Raw genomic sequence first — 21,214 nt, forward strand, 5'->3', positions numbered from 1 at the left:
AAAATTGTATACATTAAAAAACTAGCAATTATATATTTTGTACGTGTATTTGTTTTGTCGTTACAAAAAACGCAAACTAATACCTTGGATTTCCTCTGCTTTAACAACTGTACAAAAATATAGCCGTCCTTTTCATTTTCATTGAAAACAATAGAGAAAACATGGTTTACAGTTGTTGAAAACTCACGGATAGTAAAGAATATTCAATAGTTCGTTAACACGTTCAATACCACATCCTGGCAAATTCACGTTGATACAAAAGACATAGTATAGAACGTGTTAATACATAAAAATCGTGGCACTGAAAGTGTTAAACGATAGCTTAGAAATACGTTTATGTCTTAACAGGAATAGTGACTGTGGTATCTGTTGAGTTTGCGCTTGGTCTTTTGTCTTCTTCTTCTTCTGCAGGCGCGATGTAGTTCCATTGCTGAGTAACGCCGGTGCCAAATAGAATGAAGTATACCGCTGATGCGATGTATAGAGATGCACCAGTGAAGAATACAGGCCGCCATTCCGCGAAACCATTCTGTAACAAAAAAAAATGCATTTGTGTTACTAGTGAAAATGTGGCTTAAAATGACATGGCATACAGCGAAATCTAAAAAAAATACAAAAAATAGTAGTTGTGTTCCTCGAAGACGATTTTAAATTGTTATCTGTGGTTACCATGTTTATATCAAAAGCCTGAAACTTTAGTCTTCTTTGCTTCTAGCGAAAAATCTAGCCTTCGATTATGTTAAATTAGCTCATTTAAAAATTTTTTTTAGTATAGATATCATCAATCTAGTTCGGCATGTCAACTCTACTAATGCCTGTTCAATCCAATTCCTTTCATCCAATCAACATGCGCGAGACTCAAACGTTTAATCAAACTAGAAACTCTACTTACTCCATTCTTAGTAAAGTGCGCGGTGACCAAAGGTGTGACGAATCCTGCAGTGTTTCCGATACCATTCGCAATACCGTAGAGTGTGCCAGCGAAGTTCGGTGCCAGATCTTGATGGTTGACGAGGTTTGTGAGAGTCGCAGCACCATTTGAGCCCATGGAGAATGTGATCAATGCGACTGAGAGGATAGGAGCGCATCCAGTGTACCCGAGAGCGATCAGCAGAAGACCAGGTAACACGTGAGAGAATAGACAGAAGAACTTCCTCATAAATGTTGTTGATACTACATTTTTTTTGACAATTCTGAAAAAAAAAGATGAAATTATAGAACAGAATTATCTCGGATACTTTTTCTACAAGAGTTCTATAGAATCTACTTCTAAAATTTATTTGGACTTATAAAACTTCCCTTAGCGGAAATAATAATAGCTTTAAGTAATTGATAGTTTTAAAAGAAAGCCGTCAAAATTCACTAAAAGTCACTACAAGACCTCCTCCTCTTTGGATCAGACTAAATTGCCTAATTTAAATAAAGAGCGGTGTCAATATTTTCATTCTGTCTCTATCTTATCTTAGTAATATTATACATGTAAATCTTTAGATTGATGAATGGATGTTTGTTTGAAGGTATCTCCAGAACGGCTGAACGGACCTCGATGAAATTTGGCATACATATAGAACATAGTCTAGAAGAACACAAAGGTTACTAATAATGATTTTTCTTAATTCCACGCGGACGGAAACGCGGGCGACAGCTAGTTTGTCATATAGTAACAGTTTTTAACTGAATTGTTATTAACAGAAACTATTATAACAATAACTTTACACACCTGTCACCAATAGCACCAAAGATCAACGAGAATATCATCCTAGCTAGATATGGCAGCGAGGAGAGCGTGCCCGTCGACGTAAGGTTGAAGCCGAGCGCACTCGACACGAACTTGGGCGCGGCGGTCATCACAAAGTACAGGCCCCAGTTGTTGCCGTAGTGCAGCACCACCATCGCAAGGAATGGAAACGATGTCAGTATACTCTTGAAAGGCGGCACTATCTATAGATAAAAGTTAATTTTTTAATACAGAAAACGAGCAATAGTTAATTTTCAAAAACTACAACATATAATAAAAAAAACATTACCGTCCTGTTACCGCGGGTTTCTGAGACCAAAATCCTTTTTTTAAACATATTGTTATCACTGTTTTGTCAAAGATAGTGAAGGGAAGACGATGTTTTAAATTATGACTAAGTTTTATTTAGAGATTTTGGTGTCAGCCACCAACGGTTAGTTGAGCAAACGACTGACATAATTATACACTACCCTAGAAAGAAAGATGAAATTAATGCTATGACGGGAATCGTACTTATGAAATATTAAGAAAAATCTAGATAATTAAAAAAACTATTAGAAAATAACTGTAATATATACGTAATTTTATGCAATTCACAAAAAAACTGTTAAAGGTTAACGCGCATTACTAAACGCCGCGTCTACCTGATACTGTCCTGCCTTGTTTTTTTTATTTATAAATACATTGTCGTCAAACACTACCACGAATAAATACTATACTAAGAGTAGTATAAAGCAATAAACAAAAGGATAGTGTCGTATAAATTTATATGTATGGTTTTTATAATCAAATAATTGTAAATACTATCTCACAAACTATGACGATAATTCTATTTGTTTATTTTTATTTATTTGAGCTTTGTACACAGTTTAAAGTACATAGTGTAACATTACATAGAAATACAATGATGTACAGTTGAACTTAACTCTAAAAGAGTTCCCTTACAGCTAACCTCTTTTCTATTTTATAATTCTATTTCTTCTATTTTATAATTAAAACCAATTATATATTCAACCAGAAATTTCATACATATTCTGTTCACTACAAGTATTCATTATTAAATGCCTCAGTACTATTATTATATCAACTGTCCATATTTATTACTTTAACCAGTTTAACGTGAATTGGAATCACTTTTTTTATTACAGGAACTGTATATCAATAATCATTGGTTTCTGAGAACAATATCTCTGTATAAAACATATCGTCATCTCTGTTATTATCTTTCAGAAAACAGAGTATCATATTTTAAACGGAGATTTTGAGTCTCAGAGACCCACGGTAAGTAATATAGAAGCCATACTAAAATTTCTAAACGTGATTGATTTTTTCAATTTTAACATAAACACACAGGCATCTTATACTAACTGAGGCCCTCGAGTGTTCTAAGAGCCGTAATAAGAGGGCCCTGTTATTATAGTAATTCGTAAGAACTAAACAACAGTCTTACCCTGGTATCCTTAGTACTTTGATTGACTTTGTCGCCGATCGCTTCAAGAATGTACTGCTTCTCCTTGTCTGAGATACGAGGATGTTGCACCGGGGAGTCGTACACGAGGAACCACCAAAGAGCGCACCACAGCGTCGCTATAAAACCTAGAAATAAACACAAAAGATGTCAGTATAACATCGGACTTTATATCAGAAAAACATTGACCTTTTAGTTAGAATTCCAAGAAGAATTATGAAGTGCTTTTAAAATACTTGTGCGAAATTAAAAAAATATATAGTATTGAACTAAAGAGAATACGTAAATTATAATATCGTATTTTCTCCGTTATACAAAATCTAAAAATAAGGCGTAAATAAAGCAATTTAGAAAACTATTGAATACATACCGTATTGAATTTAAATACGAAAGAAAGTCCACGCACTTTTTGTGATACCTAATTAGCTTCCTAAGCGTGAACCTAACACCTAAACTATTAGACTTTGTTATAAGAATACAAATAGATTTTATAAATATTCGTTTTCAACGAATTCACCAATTTGTAAGCAAAAGTGAAATAGAAAATATTTTAGACGGTCCAAATGTCATATAATTTCTGGCGAACTACCGTCTTTTTATTTTTTTATAATTGCTCCAATATACGCTTTAAAAACTTAATCTTACAAAAGCAAAATTAACATAAATACCTTAAAGTATTTAATTCGCGTAAATATAAGAAATAATTTTATATTACTTTAAAAGCTTAATTTTTAATTATCTTCAGATATTGTTATTTTCTTCTCTCGAGAATTAAAGTAAAACTCACCGGGTATATAGAAAGCGAAGTCCCAACCAAAGTTCTCAATAACGGGCCCTGTGAGGGACCAGGTGACGACAGTGCCGATGGCCCCGCCGAGCAGGGCACTTACAAACTTGCCCTTCTCCGCCGGCGGCGCCCAGTGGGCTACCAGGGCGTGTAGAGCAGGGAACAGGAAGCCCTGTAAATAAATAATCAAATATTATATTTTAAGCTAAAGGCAGGGACTCAAAAGCCTTGACTTCAGACAATTAGTTTTGTGAGATAGAAGTACAGTAAAATGTCACTAGATGGTGTTTTTTGGCCATCAGTTTGAGGACTAAAGTTACTAAAGATTGGCAGCCCTAACCTGATATTCTCTAATTTATTGAAACAATTTCAGCAGTTTGTAAATTAAATTCCGCCATTTAACTTTCAACATGGAGTTTAACGAATTTGAATTGAGAATATCTTTTTCTAAATAAAACTTTATAACGACAATAAAAGCATGTTGTAAACTGTAAAGTTATAAAATCAGTAGTGTTTTTAAATAGATTAAATTTAATTCTACGCATAAACTACGAGAAGAATATAAACTTAAACCTATTTATCTTATCATTTGTGTAAATGTATCAACCAACCGACGTGACATTTAAAACTGTTGTCTGTAAAAGTATTTTAATATAAATTGCCTTTTGCGAAACGTAGTTTGTTTTGTTATCAACAGTTGTATATGGCCTAGTTATTGTTAACTGCAAACTGCACCGTTGTTGCTTACAACGGAGCTCGTTCTGACTGTACAAACATTGTTGACCTACGAACGTATGGCTCTTGAGGCTATTGAAAACACAGACTCATTACCGACAGGCGCTTTACTAAAATAAATATCTAAAACTACAAAATGTTATATTAAACAACTGTATAAATATCCTACTAATATTATAAATGCGAATGTTTAGATGGATGAATGAAAGGATGAATGGATATTTAAAGATATCTCCAGAACGACTAAACGAATCTCGATAAAATTTGACATACATATAGAATATAGTCTCGAAGAATACATAGGCAAATAATTTAATTTTTATTCTGCTCGGACGGAGTCGCGGGCTGTCGCTAGTTATTTATGAAACTACAGTGTAAAATAATAAACTGTAATATAAAAACGAGGGAAATATACTTACAGCTGATAAACCGATGATAAAGCGAGCTCCAACTAGGACCATATAATGTAACCTCGCGGCCTGTGGAGACAGGGTGGTCAGGACCGCGCTGATCAGCATAGTAATGAAGACCACGTTACGAGGACCCCACAGCTCGGCCGCTGTGCCCCCAACTAGTGAAGTGATCGCGTATCCCCAGAAGTAACCCGATAGTACATACGCCTGTTGTTGCGCTGTCCAGTTGAATGTAACCACACCATCAGGCTGGAAATATAAAGTTTTTACTGTTAAAATCAGGACAAAATTGCAGTTTGTTCAGTGGTTGGATTTTCTCATTATTTGCTTTTTACACTACTTGTATACCCCCCTTTTAAACAAAGGAAAATGACATTCAAATCGGCATTAAAATATACTCATTTATTAAGGACTTTTTCTAAATTAATTCGTTGCATAATACATAAATGATAATCAAGCTATAAGCACGCGATGTTTGCGTTTAATATTAAAAATTACATAATTTGAATAAGCGCCCGAGCCATAACCTAGAAAATAAATTGTTACACTCAGTGTTTATTTAAATGTTATTGTATGTATGTACTTATTTTTAGGAAGAAAATCCGACACTGTGCCGGTGTACTGGCACAACACTAGTTTTACTAAAATTCGACGTTTATGTCCCCTCACTAATCATTCTGCCACTTCACTTTGTAATGAAAGCGCGCCATTCGCGCGAAAGGATTCTAACTAATTTATATATATATAGTATAATAGAAAGTCGTGTTAGTTACACTATTTATAACTCAAGAACGGCTTTACCGATATGCCTGAAAATTGGTGAGGAGGTAGCTTAGAGCCAGGAGACGGACATAGTATACTATTTATCCTTTTTTTTTTTCGAAGCTGCTTTTTATTTAACTTATCTATATATGCACACGGACGTAGTCGCTGGCGACAGCTAGTAATGTCTAAAAGTATGTATGTATGTTTACATGTAATAATAACAAGGAAGTATATATTTTTATTATTCGTAAAACGAAATAAGCGTGTCACAAGTTAGTAATCTTTGATAAGGAAGTCGAATCAACTTATCAAATAATGTTTATATCATCTCATCTGACATCAAGTGTGGCTATCGGTGTATTTGCAATGATTATCTTATCTTATATTTGAATACTAAAGTCTATAACATAGAGTTGTGACGTCACGATTCACTCAACAATTGAATATTTGACAATTTATTTGATCTTGACTATCGCGAGCCAAAAAAATATTGATAAAGGTTACCACGTGCGAACAACAACCTTCAGATTAAGTCAATGTTAAAATGTAAAAAAATATATTAAATTGTTCTCCGTGTTATCTCTAACATTTTAATTAAAACTAGGAGTTATTTCCTTTGTGGTACCTGATTAAAAGATTTTCTTTAACGTTGGATTAAAGCGGGAAAATACTTTTTTAGAAAACTTTTAGGTTAGTGTTTTATGTGTCATAATTTTCCCTATGGTTATTAAATTAAGGGAAGTAGAAACTTTTGAAAAAGCAATAAAATTTACTTTACTCAGATTAGATTCAAATACGTCATAAATTCCAGTAAATTAACTAAGCATTTCTTACGAACCTAAAACGAAATCAATAAAAAAATTATAAAAAGGCAAATGAACTTAGAGAAATTATTTGGTTAAATCGGAATATGTAAAATATGAGATATACATATTTCATCACAAAGTGTGTCAATAACCGTGTATTTCCACTGTTATAATACTTGTACAAAACATTACCGCTATCTCTAATTTTTCACAGGTAATGAGAGAGATGAATATATTTTTGCGGCAGGTGTTACGGCAGTGGAAAGCACGGTATACCGAGTACATGAAATTGTCGCAAATATTATCGACACAGATCGCCATTGTTAAAGTCGTTACACTTATGAATTCAGGTCGCAATGCGTTTTGAAATAATGAAATTGTTATTGGCGCAGCTTGAAATTATTTTATGTTACAGACGCAGATAAGGGAGCGTACCCATACTATGTAACCCGTTTAGGGGGGGGGGGGAGCGAAGTCTTTAAAATACTACGGTCAGTCACAGGAGCGAGGGGGTGGCTCGGGTTTTTGTCATGTATTCATTAGTTGTTCTTTATCATAATTCATAATTCACTAGTAATTTAAGTATGCATGCAGTCTTAAAAAAAACTAAATAAAATTGGTCACGTTGTATGGGTATGTTCCCTAAACTCTTTTAAGATAAATATTTTTTTTATTTTATGTAATTTTAAAAAGTGAAAAACATCATGGTCGCCATGTATGGAATTTGACGTTTCTCTACGTAATTCCGCGTTCGATGTTAAATGAGTCGTCGATAACTAGAACATAATATAATGTTTTACCTGTCGCAGATGATGTTTCGTGATCAGTGTTGTGGTGACGTTGTTTGCTGCGCTGTCGTTGTTGGCGATGGCCTCGCATTCGCTTTTCACTCTGCGAACAATAACAACAATACAATAGTCCCACTAATGCTATACTATTACCACCTAATGTCTGATAAAGTTAGAGGAAAATTATTACGTTGTATTTTTAATGTGATTAAATGTTAGCTGGAAAATTTACATAAAACATTCTAATGTTTATAAATATAAAGGCTCTTATGCTCTTTAATTTCTGTCAAAGTATGATTTTCTGTATCTGTGATTCACTCTCCGTACTTACCGGTGGTTTCTGAGACAAAAAAGTATATTAAAAGTAATCGTCATCCCTGTCAAAACTGAGATAACAATATGTTTTAAACGGGAATTTTGGTCTCAGAAACCTACTGTAAGTAAAATAAAATTATGACATATTAATAGAAAATGTATGAAACAAGTCCGTACGTCGGAATCTTGTGTTGGAGATGTGAATTCAATGAAGCGCGTGGCGTGTTGCTTTACCCGGCTCCGCTTACAACCACGCTTCGTGTTTCTAAACCGACCAACTACCTTCGCACACGATCAAGCTGAGATAGTTAACAATGTGTTTTCCAAATAAAAGTTTTTAATTAGTGGAAATCACGGTTAAAAACAAAAGAACATCAGCAAAAGTAATTCTCGACTAAAATGCCTTGACAAGGCCATGGCGTTATTCTAACATTTCATCAAATAACTTTATTTTGCTATATTATTTCCTAGTAAATAATTGAGGGTATAACTTTTGACGACTTAACCTCTGACGCCTTCCGTCATTACACGTAGACCTTCATAGCAATGACGCAGCGGCTGTACCGAAGTGACCTGTACCGTTATTCTACACCCTTCACTCGACAGACACACGCAAAAACGACACTAACTCGTTATGTTAATATTTGTTTACAAACTTTGATATTACAAGGTTCAAGCTCTGTGATGAATCATAGTTACCATGTAACAAGGATAAGTAGACCTACTAAAGGCAGAGTAACTTTCGCGGACTATAGCGCAAGCGTGCCCGTGGTCTCGCCACCATGCGTGGAAGGAACAGAGGGGTTCAATGGGTATGCTTCCTATCTAGGAGAGAAACTGACATTATATCGCCTCCTTTCGGGTCGCGGTGTATGTATGAAGCATTCATTCATTCGAAGAGCCCCTCCCCACCGATATAAAAGGACCTTTTTGTACTAAAAAGACGGAAGAAAATGTATAAGAGTATGTCCCACCCCGTATTCTTTTACGATACCTATAATTGTATTTTGCTCGGAGTTTCAGAAGAGCTACCCTAAAGATTGGACGATACTGTTACTAGCTGTCAACTATTATACTTACTATAGATATCTTTTGCAGAAAATTTGAACTTCGTCAAACTTTTTTTGTAGATTAAAAACATTGTATAAACAATAGGTCATCAATATTTTTTCTTTATTATTATATTAATGAGGTACAATTAAAAGTAGATTAACAACTTAATTAATTTTCAATGTCACTTATAAATTGATATTTAAATCAATTTCAAATTAAATAAACATAATTGTACATAATGAAATATGGATGCCTGTTGTTTAATAACAAAATTTCATCCAACCTCAATGAACATATTAAAAAGCTAAATATGTAAACGATTCCGATCACATATTTAAAAAAAAAACAGTAGCTAGAACAACACAGTGCAAATTTGCAACAATCTATTAATAAAAAAAAACATCAGGCTAAATTTCGTCGGACAAAAAGCATTAAATTTTTTTATGATCGCCACTCCTTAAGGCCTCCGAAGGGGCATCTTCGTTAGAACGTGTTTGTTGCTTACATCGTTTTCAAGGGAAAACCTAACGTAGCAAAATGTTCACGCTCCTTCGGTTCCATCGTGGTTAATTATAGTGATATCATTAATGACTATTAATTTGATAAACAATGTATAAACCAGTCACAAAATGGAAAAGTTATAGAATTTTCATTTTAAGGAGTTTTAGTTTTACAATGTACAACTAAAACTCTTTAAAATGAAAACTTGCATTGGTACTTACGAACGAAATCAACAACTCATTTGTAAGTTTTTAATACTTACATTGTTTATTTCTTTGTCTTATCTTATCACTTCTTACTAATATTATAAATGCGAATGTTAAGAATTTGGCATAGACGTAGAACATAGTCTGGAAGAACACATAGGCTACTTATTGTGTTTTTATTTTCGCACGGTCGAATTTGCGGGCAACAGCCAGTCTGATTATAAATGCGACAATGATGTGATAATTTTTTTGATTCAAATATTGAATATAATATAATTTAACTTGTTTTTTTCTGTCCGTCGATATCGTTTGTGTCACAAAGCTGTCGTATTTTGCAATAGACTATGTTTAATAAACTTACGAGATTGCAATCCAGCTAACCTTGCAAATTGTTGATTCTTTGAAGTGGCGCTGTTTGATAAATATTTCCTTATTTGTGAACGTCCTGCCTTTTATTTTTCTTTATAATTATTTGATGATTTGAAAATAATTGCCAATTAGTTAATTAGCAAAATCATTTCGAATTAAGACATAACTCTGCGTTAATTGCAACAGCGAAACTTTTTATGATAAAAACAAACAACTTAATACCCATATTATGTTAAAGTATGTTTTATTATTATATGAACTAAACTGTGTGAAGCTTCAATATGGAGGCGTGTCTCAAGCAACATTCAACTATAGTACTAAAATTACAAAGCACTTACGACGTAGTTTTAGCGTCATCCGGCACCATGGCGATGATGTTCACACTCATGTTGACCCTCATCATGTAATTGACCCAGCAGGCAAAGAACAGCATAATCGCCACGCTGAACCGCGCCGGTACCACATCTGCAACAGAAACACATATACATTTAACAGTGGTAGAGCCCGCTTTAACATCTTCCCACGAATTCGCCCGGGTCGCCCGGTGAAATACCACAACCACACAGAAGACAGGCGTCAAGTGGAAGCAATTCCGCATACAGTCTGTTGAGTGTGCGTCCCAGAGGACTAATTTTGTCCTCTTTCCCTTCCCTCCATTTTTTCTTATAAGGAAAGGATGGTAACTGGAAGTGGACTTTCCGGACGAGAGGATGCATAGGAAGGAAAATATTTTCTTTCTGTGCCTTCTCTCTTCCGTCGATCAAAGGTAGACAACGCATATGCAATTGCGTATGTCTATGGGAAACGGTCACTTCGCTATTTCAGTGATTTCAGGTGGCCGCTCGCTCGTTTGCTACCTTATGATATAAAAAAATGTAAATAAATTTATCATACACTAACAAAAGTCGAAAAAAACGAGGGAAGAAAAATCACTGGTTATGATTACAAATACAAAAATAAACATAAAACTATTTTGTTAACGTCCTAGTGAACGACCTCGACAAATATCTGAAAGTATTTTCTTGGAATGGAAACTTTCGAAACAATGTCAATATCGCGACATTGACGGCTTTAATTCGAGATCATTGCACTCTTACTCCAGATACGAGACGAGCCGCGTAATTAAACGTATTAACCGACACGAAAGGGAAAGCTGATGATCGACAGATCAAACGCACGGACTAGTTCTGTCAGTCCAAATATCGCTTTGATATGAGAGAAATCTATACTAATACTAATAAGTAATAAGTTGAACAGTTTAATCATACTAATTTGAACAAACGGAACAAATAAATTAGAATTTTAATATTGATTTCCCTTCTCACATTCCAATTATTGTGGAAGGTTACGTTAAAAGTCTTTGAAACAATCACGCCGCGACTTAGTAATAACCTCTACCTGAACTGTTTCATTGGCTTAAATTTGTCTTCCTTTTTAGCATACTTTCCCTATCTTTTAACATCTATTAACCACCTAAAGAAAGACCGTCGGTGGCTTATGGGTTTAAGCACTTGACTTGCAATCTGCAGGTCCTGGGTTCGAATCCCGCTATGTACCAATGTGTTTTTCGATTTTCGATCTACATATGTACATTTATCCGATTTTCTTACGGTGAAGGAAAACATCGTGATGCAACCTGCATATATCTGAAAATAAATTCAAAAATATGTGTAAAGTAAACGAACACGCACTGGGCCAGCGTGGTTGACTATGGCCCCCTAACTTAGGGTAGGCTCCGAGCTCCTCGGTGGGGACTTATAGCGAGCTCATGGTGAACTATTTAAGAATAATTAAGTAATATTAATGTATATTTTTCTGAGACAAATACTAATCCGAGCGTTCTAAGACCATACTCGTATTATTTGCATGTTTTTTACGCTTTACTGCATTGTTGCAGGAAGTTTGCCTTCATAGATATATTCTGACTCGTTACAATCGACTGAATAGGATAATACGAACTTAACAATTAAACACATTGATAATTAACAAAATCGATAAGATTATGATTTATGATAACATAAAGAGAAAAAAATCCTTTAACTGTATTTGCTGTTTAATGTTTGTTATGTGAATACAAGTATGCTTTTTTTTTAAATATCGTAGATGGCTATGTTATAGCGTGCGCAGAACGTAACATCTAGTGGCCGTGACCAAAATATTGCATAACGCAATCGGAGTGTAATTTAAGTGTTTCTTTACAAGTTTTGTTTTGAATTTTCCAGATAAATAAAAACAAAATTAAAAATCTCTTCTTAATTTAGGATTGGCAAAAGAATCCCTTTGGGAGCATATATGAGCTGACGCCTTATAAACATGGAATAATTAATACTTAAATTATATCACTTTAATAACTTATTTTTTTTTATTTTTAGGCTGTAATACGATTTTAAACATAATTCAGACCCTTCTGAGTACTGACTGATCTGAAATATCATAACAATTGCACTTAGTAGATTCCAGAAAGCGCAAATACCTGAATAATTTTTGCATTAAAATTATTACGTAGAATATTCAAAGTCGCTATTACCTATTGCATACATCTATGAACAAGTCACTTCGCTCTTTAAGATATCAGGTGGCTTATTTGTCACCTCATACTATAAGTATCTAGCTGTAGCCCGCGACTCCAAAAAACATTTTTTGTAGCCTATATGTTCTTCCAAACTATGTCCTACATCTATGCCAAATTTCAGCGAGACCCATGCAGCTGTTCTGGACATACCTTCAAACAAACATCCATCCATCTAAACATTCACATTTACAACATTAGTAAGATTATAATAGCCCGCAACTGATGTTGCGGATGTCCATGGGTTTCGTTGACCACCTCGGTGTTCTCGCCTTTTGTTTGCCCTCTTCTCTTATAAAAAATATAACAAAAAATTGTGTATATCGTTTGTCTAATATGTTTATGTATGTATTGTTTCATTCATTGTATCTTATTATTTAATAAATGTCGCTAATTTTCATTAATAAGTGTGTTTATCTGGCTCAACAAAGACATTGTCAGTGGGGGCATTTACTGCGATTGTGTTCCTACGTTCACTCTATTTAACTACTACCTACATAGCTCAATAATGGAGTCTAAATTAACCTGTCCGTGATATGTTGCTACGGTATTTTGCATTACAGAATGCAATTTGAAATACATTATTGTTCTTTATATAAAATGATGTTTATTAATACGTACTAAGAATAGGATTATTATAAGAAAACTTTGTATCGTAATACTGATACATAATTAAATAACGCAATGATTACGTAAATCAAACTTATATGGAAATACGATCCAAACAAATTATAATAAAATGAGAAATGTTTAGTGAAACCTTTTCACAATTGTTAATTTTAATTAGTTTTTGGTAATTTTTATAACTATGTAATTAGATAAATTTAGAAAAATAAATGAATTCATAACGAAGATTGTAAAAAATACCCATAATTTAAGGTTGAATAAAGTTCTGACAAAATGCAAAAGTTTAGATGAATGGATGGACGTTTGTTCGAAGGTATCTTCGTAATGGCTTAACTGATTTTGATGAAATTTGGCACACATATAGAACATAGTCTGAAAGAACACATAGGCTACTTGTTAAGTTCTTTAATTCCGCGCGGACGGAGTCGCGGGCGACAGCTAGTATTTTTAATACTTGCAAAGGTTATTTCTGTCCTTGGAATTCAAACTAATTTGCACCCATCAGAGTAAATGAGCAATGTAAAGATGTTTATTTGCCCTTTCTTAGCAACAAGGTTTGACATTTGAATCGTATGTTTATTGCAGTTGCAAAGAGGTAAAAACATACCATATTCTATTAATTGACTCTGTTCTAAGAATTGTTTGAGTCTTCATTGAAAAAAAAAACTCGTGTACTTTTTAATATGGCCATTTTTTCTTGCATCGGCTACTGACCGATTGGTAGCAGGTATATCCAGAACAGCCAAAGAGATTTCGCTAAAATTTAGCATAGAACATATGAAGAGCAAATAGGCTACTATTTTTTTTATAATTCTTCGCGGACGGAGTCGCGGGCGACAACTAGTAATTGATAATTAACTAAGAGCATCCTAATTCAAGCGCGAGACGTCGGATATTTGCATAACGGTGTTTACACGTTTCATGGCGGCGGTGTCCGGTGAAAGTGAAGAATGCGAACTGATCGGGCGCCGGCGCCGTCGCGACCACGCTCACCACCGCTCACCAACACCACAAGCCATACATAACCTTCGATTATAGGGAAACGGATTAGGCAATCCGCCGTTATAACAAATAAATACATTTGTGCTGCTAGTGAAGTAAATATGATAATCACAGGTGCGCATATTAAATATCAAAACATGCTTTCGCGCGCGACTCCGTCCGCGCGGAATTAAAAACAACCTTAATAAGTAGCCTTTGTGTTCTTTCAGACTATGTCAAATTTCAGGGAGACCCATGCAGTCCTTCCGGAGATACCTTCTAACAAACATCCATCCATCCATCTAAACAATCGCATTTATAATATTAGTAAGATTGAAACGACTTTATGGACCTATACAATGTCAAAACGACTATAAAAGTAGCCATATTCTTAATTTTTATGTCAAAATGTATCTTGTATCTGTAAATCTGTAAAGTCTTCGCACTCCCCGTGCTTGGCAGGTCCTGTCTCTTAAAAGTCAAGGTACCTCATCCCGTCGGCGCCAATGTACTTATCAATTACCTGACAGATTTCGAACGCGATTCTTATAAGGAACTAATTAAATGCACTAACGGTGAGGCCCACTTCAAAATTCAATTCATAATTACACTTGTATGGAAATACGTTTTAATATATGTTGAAAGATCGTTCATTCATATATATTTTACGAGTACAATTATAAAGTACCGAATGAGGAAATAAAGTTATGGTCAAACAAAACAGGCAATATGTAGAAAAATATATAAAAAAGGTGTAGAAAAAATATCCTCCTAAACATAAATTCAGAAAACAATGAAAGTTATGTTCAATAAATTTTTTATGATTGCCAAAAAAAGTGAGTGAGATATTGACAACAATCTTATATAGTTCTTCAATATGATAGTAATTTTCAATGTTGGTATCATTGTCTTTCCATAAACACAAGTCCACCTTGGAGTATTGTCAATAGAACTTATTTCAAACATCTAAATTGCAACGTTAATTCCGCCTAGTTATTTGTAATGTCTAGATATCTTGTTATATCACGTGATAAATTTGATACTAATATAGTTCCGCGTCGATAGTTCGATATTATTTTTCCTACTGGAAATCGTAATACAGCACTTAAGTATGTATAGAAGAACTGTACCCTAACCAAAATTAATGCCACAGAGTAAAAAGTCTATACAAAATAGATTGTTTTACCATTAGTTCTAAAATGATGGAAATGATGGATGTGGCGGAAGCGAGGATATAAAGAAAGGTAAATTATCCTCTTTCTGTGTCCCCTCCTCCGTTCATTAAAGGAAGGCAACACATCTACATTACAGATGTCTATGGGCAGCGGTCGCTTCGTTATTTCGGCGAATTCAGTTAGCCTCTTGTTCACTTGCCACTTTATAATATGCAAAAGTTTCTGTTACTTTTATATTATTTTTTTTTTACTTATTATTAAGGAAAATAAATTAAGAACAGAATATGTTGGAAAAGAATTTCCGACATTTTTAAAAATCGTTTGAAAGTCGAATAAAACTGATATATAAAAGCAAGCAAATAAATTATAATTCTCTAAAAATATATGTTATGGATAAGTAAATAAAATCCCCTTTTTCTTGTCATATTTGATAAGGAAAATCATTTTACTTCTGCGACCCCGATAAGTATTCGGTCGTTTCGTTTGACGTTATTAATTCGTTGAGGTTAGCCTCATTCCTTGGAATTTTGCGAATTTATTTGCATAATGACACTTTTTTCCTCTCCATGTTATTGATATTTTGTTAAACAATGGATTTATCACCGTGTATTTAAATCGACGAAATATTTAAATAAAAATATGTCATTCCAAAATTCTGTCAATACGTTACGTTACTACTATTAAGAAGAAAATCCGACACCATGCCGCTGTACTGGCGCAACATTAGCCTTACTAAAATGTCGACGTTTATGTCCCCTCACTAATCATTTTGACACTTGACTTTGTAACGAAAGCACGTCATTCGCACCAAAGAATTCTAATTAATAATGTCTAAAACTACGAACGTAATAAAGTTTAACGAGTATTATTAAAAAAATGTGTTCTTATAATGATTTTTATGTTAATGTTTAATCAAAATAAGGGCTCGTAGTACTCGTTATACAATGTGTCCATCCGATTGCAAATACCATGTCAAATTAATTTGTTGTGGTGATGTGAACACATTATGACAAATACCTTAGCAAAACGCAATTGTTAAATTGTGATAAAGTACAATAATAGTATAAAAAACATAGAGTAACCAAAAAAACCTACTTTTAAAGAAAGAACACACATATAAAACCTCGCAAGACATGAAAACAAGGAACTCTTTCAAGTGATAAAGAAATTTATCTACTATAAAAAAAACATAGCGTCATCCCTTTCATTGTACTTATAAAAATTGAAATAGCAACAATAATATTTCGGCAGTTGCACGATTACGTATCAAATCGATCTGTATAAGATAATGTTATGAAGATTTTATAAGTGACAGCCAAATTCCACATCTTGATATGTTTGAATTCTACTAGTTATATCTCAAGGCCGGAATATTGAATACATTTTGTTTAAAGGTCAATTCATGGCGAACGGGAAAATGCTTTGACATGATTTTTATTGTAATTTTGATACTAAAAGATCATTCAAGATTTTGTATTTATTTGGATGATAAAAATTGGCGAATTATAATTCAATAACATGCACATACGAGTACATATATATAAAAATCAATTGCTGCTCGTTAGTCTCGCTAAAACTCGAGAACGGCTCAACGGATTTATTTTATCTTGGTCTTGAAATGTTCGTTGAGATTTAGGGAAGGTGAGAAAAATTGCCGGGAACTAATTAAGTTTTTCACATTCCACACGGACGGAGTCACGGGCGACAGCTAGCACTTATTAAAAAAGCAAAGGATAACGGTAATAATAAACATATCTACAATTGTGCGCTTTCCAGTTAATCTTACATTTTCCGTCTTTTTTTAAGCCGAACCCTTCGATTAACAGGAAAAAATAGCTTGTTTCGATTGTCGACTTCGGTCGATTACACCAAAATAACAAACATTTTCCACAGACCACTCGTGATGGTTCAATATTTGTAAGGAAATAATACTTAGCTACTTGAATCGGTGAAGACAATAAAAAGTTATACTTGTAAACTTATAACAATGATAAATCGTGCTATAAAGAAAACGCTATGAAGAAAACAAAATAATTTTATTTTAATACTTTATCGAGAGCGTCGGTGGCTCAGGGGTCAAGCACTTGACTTGCAGTCTACAGGTCCTGGGTTCGGATCCCGCCATGTACCAATGTGTTTTTCGATTACCGATTTACATATGAACAGTTATCCGACGTTATTACGGTGAAGGAAAACATCGTGATGCATCCTGCACATATCTGAGAAGAAATTCAAATATGTTTGTGAAGTCAACCAACCCGCACTTGTCCAGCGTGGTTGACTATGGCCTAATCACCCTTAACTTAGGGTAGGCTCCGAGCACCTCGGTGGGGACCTATAGTGAACTGATGATGACTATCTGCAGCTTTAATGAATTATGTATTTATTTAATAATTCTCTAGGTGTGTACAATTTTAAATTAATCACTATTAAATTGTCATCTTCTGTTACCTACGCAGTATTATTGTAGTCATTATGGATACATCTATGTGTTGCCATGTTTTGTGTGTGACCATGAATAAAATACTTAAGATAATTAATGTTATTTAGATTTTATTAGCTGTAGTTAAGTTTCAGAACTAAACAAACAATTCAAACTGGCATTTCAAAGTGACTTTCAACACTTAATTAATCGAGAATAATTCCATGTTGTGGTTTACGTCCCCTTGTATTTAAAAGATTGTTAAATCATACCAACATTATAAATGCGAATGTTTGAATATATGGATGAATGTTTGTTAGACAAAGAAGGTATCTTTAGACCGGCTGCGTGGATCTCGCTGAAATTTGGCATATATGTAGAACATGGTCTGGAAGAATACATACCATAGACTATTACTATTAACAAGTTGTTTTTTTTTAAGTACGCCCTGGTGGAGTCGTGGGCGACAGCTAGTCTACCTATAATTTTTCATTTAAAATAACATTCAACATAAAACTAACAGTTATGCGATTAATTATAATATAATAATAGTTACAATGTAGAAATTTTAAATTGGTTATTTTATTAGCAAAATCTATCATTTGATAAGATAATGTTTAAAGTTTACAAGATGTAATAATTGAGGTGGATGCCCTAACCTAAAAATATTACTGCAGGTTTCCACTGACGAAATATATGTATTTAAACATGCGTATAGCTATATCACTCACTCGCTTTGAATAACAGAGATGGTAATATGTTTTTCTACACTTTTTTCGGAAGTAGAAACATTTAAATCAACTAAGTCTATTCTAACGGGTTTTAAATCTTCACATTTGCTATTGGGATAGCTGTCGCCCGCTACTGAATCTGCGCGAAATTAAAAAAAATTATCATCAGCCTATATGTTCTTGCAGACTATGGCAAATTTTATTATACTACAGTTTCCGCTGGGAAAACGTGCTATTAAGTAGTTACATAGAAACCTCGAAATTCATAAAATCTTCGTCCCTAATTTTTTTCACTATACAGAAGGCAGTCGGGCAACGTTAAGAATAACTTGAATGGAGTCATTGACACGAAAGGTCCCAAAAATATATAACTTTTATAAACAAAGGAAAGATATTGGTTTTGTACGAGTTTTAACTTGTGCCTATTTAATGTTCGATAAGTAGAAAGAAATAATAAAACTAATTTTTAGAAACCTTCACTAAATATTTAGAAGTATTTTTTGTAAATAATCGTAATTTATATTGATTGGCTGTCAGCAAACACATAGTTAACATCTCTGGCTTTGAAATAAGTCGGATTTAATATTTTACATTGAAGACTCTAATCCTTCTGTCTTTACAAAAAAACACTAAGTACAAATTATGTTAATGTTAAGTAATTTTTTGTAGATATAACATAAAAAGTTTAATACAATGGTAGGTATATCCGGTTAATATTCCCAGCAAAAATATTAGCGGCCCCATAGTTTTAAACTCTTCTTATCTACTATTATAAATGCGAATGTTTGGATGTATGGATGGATGTTTGTTAGTATGTATCTCCAGAACGGCTGCATGAATCTCGCTGAAATTTAGCACAGATCATAGCCTGGAAGAACACATAGGCTACATATTACTTTTTTCAGTAATTACGCGCGGAAAGCTAGTAATAAAAGTAATTAAATAACAAAAGATTATTCTAAACCGATGTTATTACATAAAACTATGTTAAATGATTTAGTTGAATCTTGCTTTTTATATTATTTGATGTTAGAGTTAATGTTAAGTTATAAAGGATTTTGTTATAAGTTGTAAAAAAATATTAATTCCATATTAAAGATTACTACAAGTTTCAAACAGGTTTGCCAATTTTATACATTGAACGGTAGTTTTTTTTTTAAACTGCATCAAGTTTGTACTTAAGTTAGCGTTATTGGTTAGGATTCATTTTCACACACTACTCATGTTATTATCATTAATATTATTAAAAACAAACAATAAATATAGAGAGACGTATTATTAATTTAGATTTATATCGATATACGCGAAATAAAATTAGATATTTGAATATTTCTGTTTATTGCGTTGCGTACATAAGTATATAGGCACGCAAATAATTTTGAAAAAATCTAAGTCGTACATTTAGAACTGATCGCCATTAATTTTCTATAAAAGAAATGAATATAACAAGATAACTAAATAAACAAAAAAGGTCTTGACAGACGGACGGACAACAAAGCGATCCTATAAGGACGGAACCCTAAAAATTAGCAATAAGTAATCGAAAGACTACACGTTTCTTTGTAAATTATTATCACATTTATTAATAAATCCAACGCCTTTATTTTTAAATGTATCGTATATTAATTCAAAAATAAACATTTAAAAAGCCTGATATTTATTTAAACTACCTTCACTACACAATAACAAAAATATAAAGACTAATTCTTAAAAACAAATAAAAATAACTTACCGAATATTTTAAAGTGGAGTTTCATTATTATAGAATTATAGCAGTATACACATAAATCACAAGAACGTACACGAAGGTTCTATACGGTTGCGCCAAAAGTAAGGCGACTTGCGCGCGCGCCTGCCTTCCTCCGACTACCGTAGACAGCGCCAGTGGCTTTCCACGATGAAAGCCTAGCCGGTAGCTAACTCGCGTGCCACTTCTGTCAAAGCCTAGTCCACTCAACATTCGCGATAAACAATGTCACACATACGCAGGTCAAGTGATCAGGGGGCCTAGCACGAATGTATGTGACAGTCGTCTTCGTATCGTCATCGTCAATTATGTCAAAATTGGTATGAGATTTTTGGTACACTTTACCCCCGACAGAGGCGCTGCACAAATTTTGTCGATGGCGATTGTCTGAAATATTCGTGCTAGGCCCACAGATATCTAAGTATCTACCATAAGTACAGCCGCACTTAATTAGCGCACTTTACTTTGTTACAATCCGTAAACATATTCATGGCGCAAAACTCGTAAATTCCAAAATATTCTTGGCAAAACAATTTTTTTTTCATAAGTACTATCTGTTGCCCGCGACTCCGTCCGCGCGGAATTAAAAAATAGATAGTAGCCGATTTTCAGACCTGCTGAATATGCATAAAAATTTTCTCAAAAATCGGTAAAGTCGTATCGCATGAGTTTGGTAATTTTGTGACACAAAAAATTAAAACGTAATGGCCGCCATGTATGGAATTTGACATTTTTCTGTTTATTTCATTTAGCAGTTGGATCCAAACTGCTACACTAAGGATTGCCCTTAGTGACCATTAAACTGCAGTTAGAGGTTGAGATACCATATTTTCTATGGTTGTATAACACATTTTATAGTTCAAATTTATGTGAGAATCTGTTTACAATGAAACAAAGCAACATTACGCGTAATTAAATAATTGCCTATTCACTGTATAACGACTTTATACTTTGTTTATACAATACATCTTAATAATTCATTTGCTTTAGCAACTAGGTACACAATACCGCAATATCG

At 33.7% G+C, this 21,214-nt stretch overlaps 1 protein-coding gene across 1 annotated transcript; it reads right to left on the reverse strand.

Moving 5' to 3' along the window:
* On the reverse strand, window positions 1–20,489 carry LOC106126844 (uncharacterized transporter slc-17.2). The gene is made up of 9 exons (XM_013324725.1): window positions 20,182–20,489; window positions 10,283–10,409; window positions 7,513–7,603; window positions 5,148–5,390; window positions 3,994–4,165; window positions 3,189–3,334; window positions 1,721–1,941; window positions 893–1,193; window positions 1–529 (listed from the first exon to the last, which is right to left on the reverse strand). The coding sequence occupies exons 1-9, from the start codon at window positions 20,204–20,206 to the stop codon at window positions 335–337; spliced, it is 1,521 nt and encodes a 506-aa protein (XP_013180179.1). The 5' UTR covers window positions 20,207–20,489; the 3' UTR covers window positions 1–334.
* Between the last annotated feature and the right edge of the window lie 725 nt (window positions 20,490–21,214).

This window comes from Papilio xuthus, unplaced genomic scaffold (genome assembly GCF_000836235.2).
Source record: "Papilio xuthus unplaced genomic scaffold, Pxut_1.1 DF824992.1, whole genome shotgun sequence".
In the NCBI taxonomy this organism is placed as follows: domain Eukaryota; kingdom Metazoa; phylum Arthropoda; class Insecta; order Lepidoptera; family Papilionidae; genus Papilio; species Papilio xuthus.